Source organism: Acomys minous (genome assembly GCF_964271855.1).
Source record: "Acomys minous genome assembly, chromosome: 18".
Lineage (NCBI taxonomy): Eukaryota > Metazoa > Chordata > Mammalia > Rodentia > Muridae > Acomys > Acomys minous.
Window position 1 is genome coordinate 62,870,653 of NC_140501.1, and position 16,238 is coordinate 62,886,890.

The window sequence follows — 16,238 nt, forward strand, 5'->3', positions numbered from 1 at the left end:
GGTTCAATTTTAACTTTAACTGAAGTAGCAATTCTTTGTTACAAATGCACACAATGGCATTATGGCCATTATTGCAATTTGTTTGTTTTTCATATTTGTTTATTTTGTTTATTTATTTATTTATTTTTTGACACAAGGTTTCTCTGTGTGCCTTTGGCTGTCCTGGACTCCCTTTGTAGATTAGGCTGGCCTCAAACTTACAGCAATATTCCTGCCTCTGTCTTCCTGAGTGCTAGGATTAAAGGTGAGCATTACCATGCTCGGATTGCCTGTTTGTTTGTTTATTTGTGTGTGTGTGTATGTGTGTGTGTTTACATGTATGTCTGTGTGGGGAGTACACACATGTCACTGTGTGCACATAGAAGCCTGAGGAAAATTTATGAGAATCAATTTTCTCCTTCCACCAGGTGAGTTCCAGGGATCTAAACTCTGTCAGGCTTAGAGGCAAACACCTTTAACTGCTGAGCAATCCTCTGGTCTCTATTTTCCTAGTATCACTTTTTTTTTTACATCTGTCATGTGCTCATGTGGAGTCAGAGGACAAGTTCAGAAGTCAGTTCTCTTTGCACCACAGGGGTTCTAGGAAACAGTATACTTCAGCCATGTCTTGGCAGCTGTGTCTCCTGGTATGGAAAATGTCTTGTGCGGTGAAAGGCCCCTGAAGCTACAGTCAAGTTGTTCCTGTTACATCAGAAACCAGGGCACCAGGGCACTTTCACACATGTGTGCACTGAGGTATAAGTCTGTATCCTCAAAAGATCTGCCACCCTTGTAACATTCAGATTGTGATTTTTTTTTTCCGAGACAGGGTCTCTCTGTGTTAGCCTTGGCCGTCCTGGACTCACTTTGTAGACCAGGCTGGCCTCTAACTCACAGTGATCTGCCCGCCTCTGCCTCCCGAGTGCTAGGATTAAAGGCGTGCGCCACCACACCCGGCTTCAGATTGTGATTTTTGTGTCACTTATCCTGCGGGCTTTTCTGGAAGATCAAAGGAAGAAATATCCTGCCGGACAGTGGTGGCGCACACCTTTAATCCCACACTTGGGAGGCAGAGGCAGGTGGATCTCTGTGCGTTTGAGGCCAGCCTGGTCTACAGAGTGAGTTCCAGGACAGCTAGAGTTGTTACACAGAGAAACTCTATCTCGGGGGTGGGGGGTTGGCACGGATAGGGGGTGAGGGGTTGGGGAGAAAATGTATGATCCATCAGGATTTGGGAGGGGAAGGATCACCTTACCCCATGAGTAAACCACCCACTTTGAACTCAAGTGTTCATGAAACACTTAAAATCCATAACAAAAGGCACCGGGCTGCTTGCCTTTGGGGCAGCCCACTTCAATCTTTTTGGAGCTGGCTTTACTTAGATGCACTAAACTATTTCCTCTAGGCTGTATTCTTTCCTTCAAGGAGACAAGGACCAAGAGGTACCCTCTCCCTAATAACACTGGCTGGGGTTGTACATGCCTGTACTTCTAGCCCCTAGGAAGTCACAAGTTCTGGGCATACAGAGATTGTACAGGGTAGTAAATAACATTTACTACAACTACGCTACAGTCTGGGATACAAAGAAAGTTCAAGAACAGCCTGAACTCCATAGAAAGACTCTGTTTCAAAAAAATAAATTCCAACTTTAGTAGCATATTTATTCACACTTTTCCCCCAATAGACAAATAGACAAGTGTCTTTCTACTTCTATTATTTATTGATTGAGACAGTGTCTCATATAGGCACATGTTGGTCTTAAATTTTGTGTATAAGGATGACATCAAACTCCTGATTTCCCCTTGTCTCTACTTCCCAAGCACTGGGAATAATAGGCATGAAGCACTATGCCCAGCTATTTCATGTATGCATGTAAGTATGTATGTATGTATGTATGTATGTATGTATGTATGTACGTATGTTCATATTTTCTTGCTACATAGCCAAGGCCTGCTTTGAACTAGTGACAATTCTCCTGCCTCAGCTTCTCCAAGCAAACTACCACATCTGGCAGTGTTTCCTACTCCTAAGAAGGAACATACCTCACTTTCTTTTTCTGGATGTTTTTCAACCCACATTCTTGGGAGATACGCATCACTCAGAGCAATGCGGAGAGAAAAGCCACTGCTGTCCAAGGAGCTGCCTTCCACAGTGCTGATTACAGCTTTACAGTCTGTGCTCTGCAAAGGAAAACAAGTGCACAGCAAGGTAAGCAAGGGAACGGTAGCACCCTGACTACTGTAAATACTTGCATTATTTATATAACTCCATTACGAATTAGCACTGCAGTAAGACACTCAAAAATACGAATGGCCACTATCATAGTGGTTCCCTTCCTGAAACTCTAAGGCTGATTTTTAGAGTCAGATCTAATTAAGTCTGAAACAATTCTGTATGTAAACATTACAGATCTGTGTGTTTATGTGGGTACAATAGAAAGCACATCATACAGGCAGAACCTGGAACAATAAAACATATTAACACCCACGAGACACTCTGGGTTTACACTTTGTTTTTAAAGTATGTTTTTACAAATATAAAACATTTTCTCTCTCTCTCTCTCTCTCTCTCTCTCTCTCTCTCTCTCTTTATTTTTTATTTTTTTTTGAGACAGAGTTTCTCTGTGTAACCTTGGCTGTCCTGGACCTCACTATGTAGACCAGGCTGGCCTTGAACTCAGAGACCCGTCTGTTTTTGCCTCCCAAGGACTAGGCTTAAAGATGTGTGCCACTGCACCCAGCATAAAACAACTTTTGAAGATGTGAATGATAATTTAAAATAACAGGGACAATACAATACACTATAAAATGGCCACTCAGGGAAACTGGCTCTTCTGCAGTGATTTTTTTCTTTAATGGTAAAGAAAAATTTTATTACTAAGAAAATAAGGATGACACACAACTCCAAATAACTAAAATTGTGAGAGGATCATTGATGCTTGTTCCTGTAAAGTAAAAATTCCCATTAGACATAGAAAGCAAATGTGTGTGTGTGTATATATATCATGCCCAAATTTAAGAAGCTACATTCAATACCAGGTAGCACTAATAAACTTTCTGGCCAGTGACTTAAGGATCTTCCCCAACTTGGAAATGGCAACTATGAATTTGCCAATAGGGTTGACCATGTGACTTCCTTTGATCAGTACTACCGGCAATGTGATGGGAGCAGGAGACTGAACAGTGCGGCACAGGGCTGCCCTTGACTTGTTGCTAACACCACCACATGAACGACCCTGAGCTAGCCCAACACACAGTGACCTTGTGGCTAGCTGTGTATGAGTCAGGTGGTCCTAGGCCACCTTGTCCCAACTATGCCGCAGCGACCTGAGAACAAAAACTGCTTGTTATTTTAAACCACAGAGTTGTGGGACTGTTTGTGACGAAAGTAAGCCAGTGAGGAGGGCTTGCTCCAAACTGATTAAACCCACGCAGTAACTCTGCTCCCTAGAGAAAGCTAAGATCTCATAATGAAGAAGAATCAACAAAGAGCATGCGAGGCCACAGGAGGATGGATAATTGTGACGTTGTGGCAGGTGACTCAGGCAAATGATTGTTGCCCAGGAGAGACAGACACTTGCAATGTGCTCACTGGCTCTGAGGAGCCAAGGAAAAAAGGTCCCCAGCTGGAGGCACCAGTTACTGAGAACACACGGCAAATGGACAGGCTGCGTACTGAGTGCTCCGGCCGCAGGAGACTGCCAAACCTGGAAGAGCAAGCAGTGAGCACCATCTATTCCTCATCCCCCCTAAACGAAGTCAGAGATTTATTGCTGAAGAGAATCCAGCCAAATAAACCCCAGACTGGGAAGCCGTAGCTTATGAAGCCTAGTGCACAGGGTTGCTTCATTTAGGGGAGAGAGAGTTAAATCAGCATTCAAAACACTCAGCCTTCGCATTCATCTTCCACAAACACCCGATTCCAACTGACTATATCCGCATATCTTCGCCTGAGTGATGAATCCAGAGATTCACCCACACTTCTGGCATTTGGGGGAATACCTGCAAAATGAAACCCTCTAAAATGAAATGTAAAGACAGTAAATGAACAGAAACTCAAAGAGCAGAGACAGGACACAGGAAACAAAAAACAAACAAAAAACCCAAAAAAACCAAAACATATTTTCAAGCCAGGTCCAGGGGCACACACATCTTTCTTCCTCCCTTTTTTCCTCGCTCCCTTCTTCCTTCCATCCTCTCTTTCTTTTCTTTTTCTTCTTTCTTTCCCTTTTTTTCCTTCCAGACAGCGTTTCTCTACATAACCTTGGCTTTCCTGCTGTCCTAGAACTCAGAGATCCACCTGCCACCATCCAACAAGGGGGCACACAATTCTAATTCCAGCATCTGGGAAACTGAGGCAGGAGGCTCAGAAGTTCAAGGTCAGCCTTAGGTAAACATCAAGTTCAAGGCTATATCCCCCGCCTAAAAACAAACTTTTCTTTCTTTCTTTTTTCTTTTTTTAGACAGGGATTCTCTGTATAGCCTTGGCTGTCCTCGACTCAATTTGTGGACTAAGATGGCCTCGAACTCACAGAGATTCACTTGCCTGTATCTCCCGAGTGCTGCGATTACAGGCATGTGCCACTGTACCTGCCTCTAGGGGTGACTTTTTAAAGTAAATACTAAAGTCCTCCTCTGGCCTCTGAGGACACCTACACACTTGTGGCATAAACATACACACACACACACACACACACACACACACACACACACAAAGATGCATATACATACATATACACACATGCATATATACATACACATATGTAAACAAAATAAAAATGGATATATATTTTAAAACACTCAATATTAATTATTTCAATCCAGGAGCATGGAAGGGCTTTCCATCTTCAGTATTGTCTTGCTGGGTAGTGATGGCGCACGCCTTTAATCCCAGCACTTGGGAGGCAGAGGCAGGGGATCTCTGTGAGTTAGAGGCCAGGTCTACAAAGAGAGTCCAGGATAGCTAGGGCTATTCAGAGAAACCCTGTCTTGAAAAACAAAACAAGACAAAAAAATAAAATAAAATGTCAGTGTGGGAAAGATGGCTTAGTGGCTAAGAGCATTTAGAGCTCCTGCAGAGGGCCTGGGTTTGCTTCCCAGCACTCACATGGAGGCTCACAACTAGCTGTAACTCCAGTTCCAGGGGATTCAGTGCTGCCTTCTGGCCAGAGTGGGGACCAGGCACACAGGTGCTGCACATACATGCACGCAGGCAAACACTCATCACAGGAAAATAAGTCTTTATATAAAAAGAAAATGCCCTTGTAATGCATTTATTAGCTGAATTAAACATTGTTTACATACTCCTACCAAAACAGGGAGTCAAAAGTCAACCTTCCCCTCACCCTTCATAATAAGGATCAAAGCCAAGGCGGACACTACACAACTGAGCTACATCCACACCTGCAGGAAGCAGATGAATCAAGACAAATCAGTGAAAACAATTATTTAAAACCCCGGGGGACCACAGAGAAACAGCCCCAACATCCAAGGCGAGGCACAGTCTCCGATGTGTGGTGCAGCGAGGGGCACTGACTGCTGCCTGTCGAAGCTGCTGTGGCATTAGTCCACTTTTATGCCACATGCATATCTTTTTGATATGATTAAAATTAATGGGAGAAATCAAAGGAGGAGTCACTGACCTTTTGCCTTAGTTCATGTGTGTCACTGGAAATGAATTCTATCACGTAGGGCATCTCAATGGACATGGCCAGGGAGAAGCTATGGAAAACGAAGAGGTCGAGTTAGTACAAGGTCTTCGGTCCCCGCTTGCCGTTGTTTCAAATCATTTTTCTTCTTTTGCAGCCCCACAGATGGAAGCCAGAGATCCAAGCACTCCAGCACTGAACTATACACACCCAGCCTTTCCAACAACTGTAACTGAAGATTTAAGCTATAAAGCCAGTGCGCACCGGATGAGTTAATCCACAGGACAGATATTGTAGGTGCTAACCTTTGCTTGGCTCCAACTTCCTTTACACAGATCTTCTCCACTGTGTCCTAGTAGAAGAAAAGTATGTGTGAATAACAGGGTTTCTGTGAGGCTTTAGGGTAGTAAGGTGATCTCAGCCCGACCCAGCTGACCGCATCAACACAGGCTCATTTACAAGCAGCACGGGGCTACCAGGTGCATGTATGCAGTGCCCGAGGAAGCCAGAAGAGGGCGCTGGATCCTCTGGGACTGGAGTTACTGGCGCTTAGCTATCATGAGGGCTCTGGGATCTGAACTTCCGGAAGAGCAGCAATCCTTCCAGTGCCCTCCCCTTTATTTTATTTTAGGCTTTTTGAGACAGAGTTCTGGCTGTCCTGGAACTCACTATGTATACCAGGCTGGCCTTGAACTCACAGAGATCCACCCACCTCTACTTCCGGAGTGCTGGAATTAAAGGCGCACAGCACCTGGCTTCTATCAAACCTCATCTTTTTTTTTTTCTGTTTTGTTTTTTGTTTTTTGAGATAGGGTTTGTCTGTGTAGCACTGGCTGTCCTGGACTCGCTTTTGTAGATCAGGCTGGCCTCGAACTCACAGCGATCCGCCTGCCTCTGCCTCCCGAGTGCTGGGACTAAAGGCGTGCGCCACCACGCCGTCCCATCAACGCCCATCTTAAGCACACCCACCTGAAGGTTCTCATTCAAAGCCTTGTCCTGCTGCCAGGGCGCTACAGTGGCAGGCATGAAGAAGACGGCCACCGGGCTTTGGATGCTGAGCTCCGTGATATAGGTGATTTTGATGAGAACCTTGGCCCGAGGCGGCAAGTTTCCGACACTTACAGTGAAAACGTCCTGGAACACAAACAGCTACTCAATAGCGTATCCACTCTCTGCTAGTTAACTCCTGGTATTGCCGAAGTGACGCAATGACAACCACCCAAGTTCTTCCCCAGGAAAGCGGTGGTATGCCATTTTGTAAGTGTAAATGTGTAAACGGGAACTCTGGAGCAAGTCCTCCAGTGATGGATGGGGACAGGGTGACGTCTGTGAGGGGCAGAGGACATGATGGCCAGTGAGAATGTTGCTCAAGGGACTGCACGCTGCAGCCACATACCCTCTGCCACATGGGTGTCTCCACACGACCCCTTCCTCAAGGGACCTGTGGCGTCTCTGACCTTGATGGCAAATGGCTACAGAAAGCAGCGTTCTCTGAGCTTACACCATGCTCAGTCTGCTCATTAAAATTGCACATTTAAAAAGAGTTAACATTTGCGGGGCGGTGATGGCACACACCTTTCTTCCCAGCACTTGGGAGGCAGAGGCAGGTGGGTTGCTGTGAATTCGAGGCCGGCCTGGTCTACAAAGTGAGTCCAGGACAGCCAAGGCTACACAGAGAAACCCTGTCTCAAAAAACCAAAAATAAAATAAAATAAAACATTCTTTGAATGGAATATTGATAGTTATTGTAGAAGCTGGCAATCTAGTGAGCACCTAAGACAGAAAAAATAGGAGAAACTAGGTTTCCCTTCCCTTTGTTTCTTCTTTCTCTTGCTTCCTCCTTCCCTCCTTTCCTTTCCTCCCTGACAGAATCTCATATATCCTTGGCTTGCCTCAAACTCACTATGTAGCCAAGGATGACCTTGAACTCTGACAACCCCCCTCCCCCCGCCTCTGCTTCATGAGAGTCACAGATGTGTTGCACCATGCCTGGTTTGTCTGGTGCTAAATGGAACCCAGGGCTCCATGCAAGCACTCACCACCTGAGCTACTGATACAGGAGAAAGTGAGAATAGTAAATTGAATCATAGAGCCTCTACAAAGGCTGCTGAGGACATACGAGGTCCCACAAAGCAGAACGTTAGCTAAGGAGCTCTCTTATGATCAGGACGAGTGTAGTTCTGCCAGGCGAACAGGACAACTCTGGTTAACGGCTGCCTGGGAGAAGCAGCTTGCTCTGTCTCGGGGTGACTATGACAGTGCTTTATGTTGTAAATCTCTCCATTTGTCCAAACAACCAAACTTTGCAATTAACTTTGAGTGACTCAGAGTGTAACTTGGGGCTGTGAATCTATACGAGCGGATACGGGGGTTCTGTCCAGGGCCGGTTCCCTTTCGTGCATAAGCGAGAACCAGTTGTGCATGGCTGCTAAAGAGTTCTACCTTACTTATCCCTAGGTGCTGGAGTGATTGCTCACTGGGCAGGCGTGTTAATTCCGTAACATTACGTGCCCAGTTCTAGACACCCTTTTCCTGATACCCACACAGCTCACCTCAACATCTCTAATGACACCTGCCATTCTACCTCTATGATAAAAAATTAGCACATCTGGGTTGGACAAGCAGAAGATGAATGACTGATTGAGGCTTGAGCTTGAGCGTTATTACTTGTTGGGGTACACTGTGTGAGGGCGTGTCTCTGCATGCTCAGTTGTTGGGGTACACTGTGTGAAGGCGTGTCTCTGCATGCTCAGTTGTTGGGGTACACTGTGTGAGGGCGTGTCTCTGCATGCTCAGTTGTTGGGGTACACTGTGTGAAGGCGTGTCTCTGCATGCTCAGTTGTTGGGGTACACTGTGTGAAGGCGTGTCTCTGCATGCTCAGTTGTTGGGGTACACTGTGTGAAGGCGTGTCTCTGCATGCTCAGTTGTTGGGGTACACTGTGTGAAGGCGTGTCTCTGCATGCTCAGTTGTTGGGGTACACTGTGTGAGGGCGTGTCTCTGCATGCTCAGTTGTTGGGGTACACTGTGTGAAGGTGTATCTCTGCATGCTCAGTTGTTGGGGTACACTGTGTGAAGGCATGTCTCTGCATGCTCAGTTGTTGGGGTACACTGTGTGAAGGTGTATCTCTGCATGCTCAGTTGTTGGGGTACACTGTGTGAAGGCGTGTCTCTGCATGCTCAGTTGTTGGGGTACACTGTGTGAAGGCGTGTCTCTGCATGCTCAGTTGTTGGGGTATACTGTGTGAAGGTGTATCTCTGCATGCTCAGTTGTTGGGGTACACTGTGTGAAGGCGTGTCTCTGCATGCTCAGTTGTTGGGGTACACTGTGTGAAGGCGTGTCTCTGCATGCTCAGTTGTTGGGGTACACTGTGTGAAGGCGTGTCTCTGCATGCTCAGTTGTTGGGGTACACTGTGTGAAGGCGTGTCTCTGCATGCTCAGTTGTTGGGGTACACTGTGTGAAGGCGTGTCTCTGCATGCTCAGTTGTTGGGGTACACTGTGTGAAGGCGTGTCTCTGCATGCTCAGTTGTTGGGGTACACTGTGTGAAGGCGTGTCTCTGCATGCTCAGTTGTTGGGGTACACTGTGTGAAGGCGTGTCTCTGCATGCTCAGTTGTTGGGGTACACTGTGTGAAGGCGTGTCTCTGCATGCTCAGTTGTTGGGGTATACTGTGTGAAGGCGTGTCTCTGCATGCTCAGTTGTTGGGGTACACTGTGTGAGGGCGTGTCTCTGCATGCTCAGTTGTTGGGGTACACTGTGTGAAGGTGTATCTCTGCATGCTCAGTTGTTGGGGTACACTGTGTGAAGGCGTGTCTCTGCATGCTCAGTTGTTGGGGTACACTGTGTGAAGGCGTGTCTCTGCATGCTCAGTTGTTGATTGCTAATCTGGCAGAGAGCGAAGCGCTAGCCGGATCTTGGTATTGTTATTTCTATGGCCATCACTGCTCTTATATTTTGTAAATATTTGTCCTTTCTCACTTATAATAAGGAGCTGATGGCCAACATCTAGGCAGAAAGTGGAGAGAGGGTGGAACTTCCAAGAGAGGTGGGGAGGGAGGGAGGGAGACGATGGGAGAAGAAAAGAGGCCCAGGAGATTCACCAGCAGAGACAGACAGAGCAGAGCAGAGCAGAGGGGTGGAGCTAGCCAGGTGGCAGGATGTAGTGCCAGTATTAGTCATTAGGGGAGACAGCTGACTAAGCTTTAAAATATTAGAAAGCAGCTGTTTCATTATTTATATCACCATGAGTCCAAAAGCCCCACTATAATTACTATTTTGTTTGTTTTTAAACTTACTGAGTGTGTGTATGCACGGTGTGTTTGTGTGTGTGTGCATGATGTATGTGTGTGTATGATGTGTGTGTGTGCGCATGAGGCGTGTGTGTAGCATGAGGCGTGTGAGTATGTGCATGACGTATGTGTACGAGGTATGTGAGTGTGCATGAAGTGTGTAAGTGCATGAGTGTGGGTATGAGGTGTGTGTGCATGTGGGCATGTGTGTGCTGCGGTGTGGACATGTATGTGAGTGTGAGCACTGCCTTCCATGGACGCATGTGGAGGTCAGAGGACAACTTTGCGAAATCCACTTTCTCACGCGACCTTTCCGTGCGTTCTGTGGAGTTCAACTCAGGGTGTCAAGCTTATAGAGCAAGCACTTTTACCTGCTGGACCACCTCACCAGCCTTAATGCTTTTGAGGTGCTTTATGTTGTAAATCTATCTCTATGATAAAATTGCTAATCTGGCAGAGAGCCATAGGAAAGAACTAAAGCAACGAAGGGGCAATAATTAAAGAACTCACAGTGCCGACCCTTACCCTGGACTGGCCTGATGAGATGGCTCAGCAGGGAAAGGCACCAGCCATCCAGCTGACAGACCCAAGTTCAGTTCCTGGACCCACATGGTAGAAGGAGAGGACCAGCTCCTGAAAATTGTCCTTTGACCTCCACATGCACACTGTGGTGTGAGTGTGTACACACACATAATAAACAAGCCAATAAAAATAAATGTAAACAGAGGTAGGTGGATCGCTGTGAGTTCGAGGCCAGCCTGGTCTACAAAGCAAGTCCAGGACAGCCAAGGCTACACAGAGAGACCTTGTCTTGAAAAAAAGTTAAAAAAAAAAATTAAAGCAGCCTATACCTCAGATCTGCAATAACCATTAGTGTGTTCTTCCCTCAGCCAAACATTGCATTTCTAAAAGATCTTACAGGAATGCCTTCCGGGTTATGACTTGGTGAAAAGTCACATTGATAGGTGAGTTAAGTTATGAGAAAACATAAATATATTATATTTTATAGTCAGAGATTAAAAAAATGTGTACTCCAAATGTGTGCCTTTTGTTATTAGTTCTGGCAACCCAGTGCCCAGCGGCATACCAGCTCTTCCTGTTTCCTGTAACGCTGACTTCACTTCCTCCTTTATTTAGACAACTCACATGGGTACACTGGCTTGACCTCCTGTACGTACAATGGGTTTTTGTTAGTGTGTTTGAGACAAGGTCTTACTAGGTAGCTCTCTGTACAGCCTAGAGCTCACTACATAGAACAGGCAGGCCTGGAACTGGCAGCCATTCTCCTGCCTCAACCTCTCAAGTGCTGAGATTACGGTGTATGCCCCCATGTGTGGCATTTATGAGAAATCTTAAAAGCCTAGAGAACTGTAAATGATTGTGGTTTCTATTATGTTTTCCTATTTCAAATCATTTCCAATAACACGCTGGCTGCAAGGTGAGCAGCAGGCTGTACCGGAGCGTCCTGGTCCATCAGGTAGGCCCCGTGGCCGTGGCTGATAGCCTCTCGGTATTTCTGCTGGGCTTCTTCCTTCTCTTTTATCTGGAAAAGACAATTATGATGATGATTTCCTTTGTTTTGAATTTTTTTGAGGTGAGGTCTCACTCTGTACTAGACTAGCCTGGAACTCACTATGCATCCCAGACTGGTCTTGAATTTGCAACAATCCTCCTGCCTCTGCTGATATTACCCATGTGAGGTGTGATGCCCAAATTTGGGAAAGATTTTTTTTTAAATGCTCATTATAGGAAGAGTGACTTCAGATGACACCAGTATGTATTAAAGCCTAGATAAACCCATGAAACTAAGTCTAGGATGAATGAAAACTTACATAAACAGATGAGCAAATGTGTACTGCTTACTAAGGGTCTGAACTAAAAGAGGCCAGCTAAAGAGAATCCTCCTCACGTTAGGACCAAACTCCAGTCACTAGCTGACAATGAAAAGTTTGGAACAAAAAGGTTTATCTCATTATGTTGTATTATTATTATTATTATTATTATTATTATTATTATTATTATTATTATTAATTTGCTTTTTGACACAGGGTTTCTCTTGTAGTCCTGGCTGTCCTGGACTCACTTTATAGACCCGGCTGGTCTCGAACTCACAGAGATCTACCTGCCTCTGGCTCCCAAGTGCTGGGATTAAAGGTGTGCACCATCACATTGGAACTAGGGTCCTCTGCAAGAGCAGCAAATGCTTTTAACCACAGAACCATTCTTCATCCCCAAACTTTATTCATGGGTTCTAATTGCAACTGTAGGCTAGTCTTTAGGATAGAGCCAGGGCCTGTGGATGTTAAGCAAGTGTTCACCTACATTCCTATAGATACACACTAGCTTCTGTTACTTTTGGGTACACTTCTTTTCTTTTTCTTTTCTTTTTTTTTTCTGAAAAAGTTCACTTCAGTTAGGTAGGATTCATATTGCAAACTCACATGAGAGCTATGAAGCTGGGTGTGACATGGCACGCCTTTAATTCCAACCTTCTGAGGCTGGGGCAGGACTGTTGCAAATTCAAAGTTAGCCAGGGTTCCAGAGTGAGTGTGAGGTCAGCCTACGCAATGAAAGCTGATCATAAAATACTGTAGGTCTGTATGTATTTTATATAAATGTAACACCTATGCATGCTTCGTCAACTTTCTTCTTTTTGTTTTTTGTTTTTTTTTTGCTTTTTGAGACAGGGTTTCTCTGTGTAGCCTTGGCTGTCCTGGACTCACTTTGTAGACCAGGCTGGCCTCGAACTCACAGAGATCCGCCTGCCTCTGCCTCCCAGGTGCTGGCATTAAAGGTGTGCGCCACAATGCCCAGTTGCTCCATAAGCTTTCAACTGTGCCTGTCTTAAACCATGCTGTCCAGGCTGTGACTCACTATACAGCAAGACCTACTCCAGACCATTGGCCTCGGCCTCCTGAGTGCTGGGATGGCAGGCTTATGTCACTGTGCCCTCCTCTCTCTCTTAAACTTTGGACACTGAAATAACATCTTTTGTGGCTAGCGAGATGGCTCAGTGGGTTAAGGCCTGTGCCATCAAGCCTAATGACGTCAACTTCATCCCAGGGATCCACATATGACAAGAGAGAACTGACTCCTGAGAGTGTCCTCCAACCTTCTCACACAGGCTGTGGCATACGTACATGTGTGCATGTGCACACAGACACATAAAAATGCAATAAAAATTTTTTTAAAAAGAAAGACAAGGGGCTAGAGAGATGGCTCAGAGGTTAAGGGCACTGCCTGCTCCTCCAGAGGTCCTGAGTTCAATTCCCAGCAACCATCGGATGCCTTCTTCTGGCCTGCAGGTATACATGCAGGCAAAGCACTATCTATATAATAAATAAATCTTTTCTTTTAATTAAAAAAAAAAAAGAAAGACAAAAAGGTGATAACTTTCTTTGCTGAAATTGTCTAAATGAAGACTTTGTGAAAGAATAGTGAAGACTGAAGAGGGGCTCGTCAGTGAGGCTAATTGTAGGACGCCATTCTTTAAGGAACATGTCCCAACCTTGTCCGTCAGTGAGGCTAACTGTAGGACGCCATTCTTTAAGGAACATGTCCCAACCTTATCCGTCAGTGAGGCTAACTGTAGGACGCCATTCTTTAAGGAACATGTCCCAACCTTGTCCGTCAGTGAGGCTAACTGTAGGACGCCATTCTTTAAGGAACATGTCCCAACCTTGTCCGTCAGTGAGGCTAACTGTAGGACGCCATTCTTTAAGGAACATGTCCCAACCTTGTCTGTCAGTGAGGCTAACTGTAGGACGCCATTCTTTAAGGAACATGTCCCAACCTTATCCGTCAGTGAGGCTAACTGTAGGACGCCATTCTTTAAGGAACATGTCCCAACCTTATCCGTCAGTGAGGCTAACTGTAGGATGCCATTCTTTAAGGAACATGTCCCAACCTTGTCCGTCAGTGAGGCTAACTGTAGGACGCCATTCTTTAAGGAACATGTCCCAACCTTATCCGTCAGTGAGGCTAACTGTAGGACGCCATTCTTTAAGGAACATGTCCCAACCTTATCCGTCAGTGAGGCTAACTGTAGGACGCCATTCTTTAAGGAACATGTCCCAACCTTACAGCATGGGGACTCAGATAATGAAGATTTGGGTATATGAGGTCACCAGGCACTTTTTCCTCTCACCTCTCCTACTATGTGTTTCCCGTTGATGAATGCTTCGAAGCCACACACGGCTGCCTTCTCATCCAAAGGAAAGATATATTTTGCCTCAATAGGCACTTGACTTTGATTCGTGTATGTCTGAAAAACAATGACCTGAAAGAAGAGGGGAAAAAAATCCCACGTAATTGATAAAATCACATGGAAGAACAACCAGCGGAAATAACTATATATAATTCACTTCTAAATCCTAAGGTTTGTTTGTTTTGCTTTTTTAAAGACAGGGTCACGTGAGCTTGTACCTGAGGCTGACTTTGAACTCTGTATTCTCCTGCTTTCCTTCACCTCCCAACGGCTACAGGTGTGCACCACTGCTCACAGTTCAAATCCCTTACATTTCGACATGTCCTCCAAATCACAAGCCTGGCTTCTGGGGTCGGATGCTTCCTACCACTACAATGGACCGTTCATGCTGTGTAACCCAGGGTGCCAGCCACACACTCAGCCAGCAATATGTGCCTGACCAGACAGGAGTCAAGAAGCCCCTCTCATGCTAAGAGTTTTGCTGCCTTCCACGTGTCATGTGGCTGGGAACTTCTGAAATGCAGACAGTCCTGGCCCTATGAGGCAGCTTTGTCTCAATAAATCCATGATAAGCTAAAAATGTAAGTGAAAAATGAATTTACTGAGTAGATTTTAGAATAGTATACAGTTGGTCTTCTTTATTTGTGGATGCCAACTCCATGATGGACTCAAGCAACTACAGATAGAATATTTGGGGGAAGACCACGTGTCTGTATTAAGTACCTAATTTTAAAAAACGAATGACATCTCTATTTCATTTAGTTCAAGATGCCTGCCGCCAAATTCTTATTTATGACTTATATTCATTTAATTGTGTGTCATAAAACCACAAAGAGCATACCTGGGCTACAAAGTCTAATATTCTTCCCTTGATGTGAACACTGTCAAGAGGGACAGAGTTTGCTGATGTGTCCTGAAGGCCAGCTTTGACGCTGGTGAGAGACTTGACGTCCGGTAACTGGAAATCTGCAGGTTACAATCACAGCATCAGCCCCACCATAGCCACGACTCTTGTTTTATCATCTTCATCCTTATTACTTGCTCCATTGTTTAGACATTATATTTTGGCAAAGATAGAAAAATAATATTATAGCCATAGTATTCTATGAGGGTTTTTTTTTTTCCCTCCCCAGAGACAGGGTTTCTCTGTGTAGCCTTGGCTGTCCTGGACTCGCTTTGTAGACCAGGCTGGCCTCAAACTCACAGAGATCCACCTGCCTCTGCCTCTCGAGTGCTGGGATTATAGGTATGCTGCCACCATATCAGCTGTTATTTTATAATTTGGTTTTTGTTTTGTCTTCTTGCCTTTGTGAAGGCAGTGCTGGGATGGAACCCAGGGCGTCATGCATAGGAAGCACTCAGTCCTACCAGCTGAGCTATGCTCAAAGCTACGGTAATTTTTTTTGTTTTTTTGAGACAGGGTTTCTCTGTGTAGTCTTGGCTGTCCTGGACTCACTTTGTAGACCAGGCTGGCCTCGAACTCACAGAGATCCACCTGCATCTGCCTCCCGAGTGCTGGGATTAAAGGCGTGTGCCACCATGCCCGGCCACCACTGTAATTTTTAATACCCATTATGAAACGTAAACCCAGTGAGGAAAGCATTCTCAAAGTCAATTCTACTTTTTTATTTCATTAAAAATCATTAAGCACTAAGCCAGGGGAAGAAAGAAGGAGCTTTTCCTTTTCCTATATTTGTTAAGATAGACAAACTAACCAGAAGAAAGAAAGAAAAACTCAGATTAATAAAATTAGTGATGAAAGAGACCCAGTATGACAGACACTAATGAGATTCCAAGCCACTAGGGGTATACTTTAAAAACACATGCCACTAAATTGGAAAAACCTAAAAGAAATGGACGAATTTCTAGATGTATAGAATCTACTAAATTTTAGAGAAAAATTTTATCTTAAGTGTGTGGGTATTTTGCTTGCAGGTGTGTGTTCCTGGTCTGCAGGGGCCAGAGAGGGCATTGTTCCCTCTAGGACTGTGTTACAGAAGGCCATGTGCTGCCATGTGGGTGCTTAGAATAGAACTTGGGGTCCTCTGGACTTAACTGGTGCTCTTAACCCCTGAAACATGTCTCCAGCCCCTGATTTGCCAAATTTAAACTAAG

The 16,238-nt window shown here is 45.2% G+C and overlaps 1 protein-coding gene across 6 annotated transcripts in view; it reads right to left on the reverse strand.

The window, feature by feature from the left end:
• Nucleotides 1–16,238, reverse strand: part of PARP4 (poly(ADP-ribose) polymerase family member 4) — a 117,562-nt gene that overhangs the window by 49,135 nt on the left and 52,189 nt on the right. For all 6 annotated transcript variants that reach the window (XM_084767237.1, XM_084767239.1, XM_084767236.1 and 3 more), the window contains 7 exons: nt 14,965–15,089; nt 14,064–14,195; nt 11,373–11,459; nt 6,596–6,760; nt 5,932–5,978; nt 5,621–5,699; nt 2,022–2,159 (listed from right to left, as the gene is read on the reverse strand). In XM_084767237.1, the coding sequence (XP_084623363.1) occupies nt 2,022–2,159; nt 5,621–5,699; nt 5,932–5,978; nt 6,596–6,760; nt 11,373–11,459; nt 14,064–14,195; nt 14,965–15,089 (773 nt within the window). The remainder of the gene's footprint in view (nt 1–2,021; nt 2,160–5,620; nt 5,700–5,931; nt 5,979–6,595; nt 6,761–11,372; nt 11,460–14,063; nt 14,196–14,964; nt 15,090–16,238) is intronic.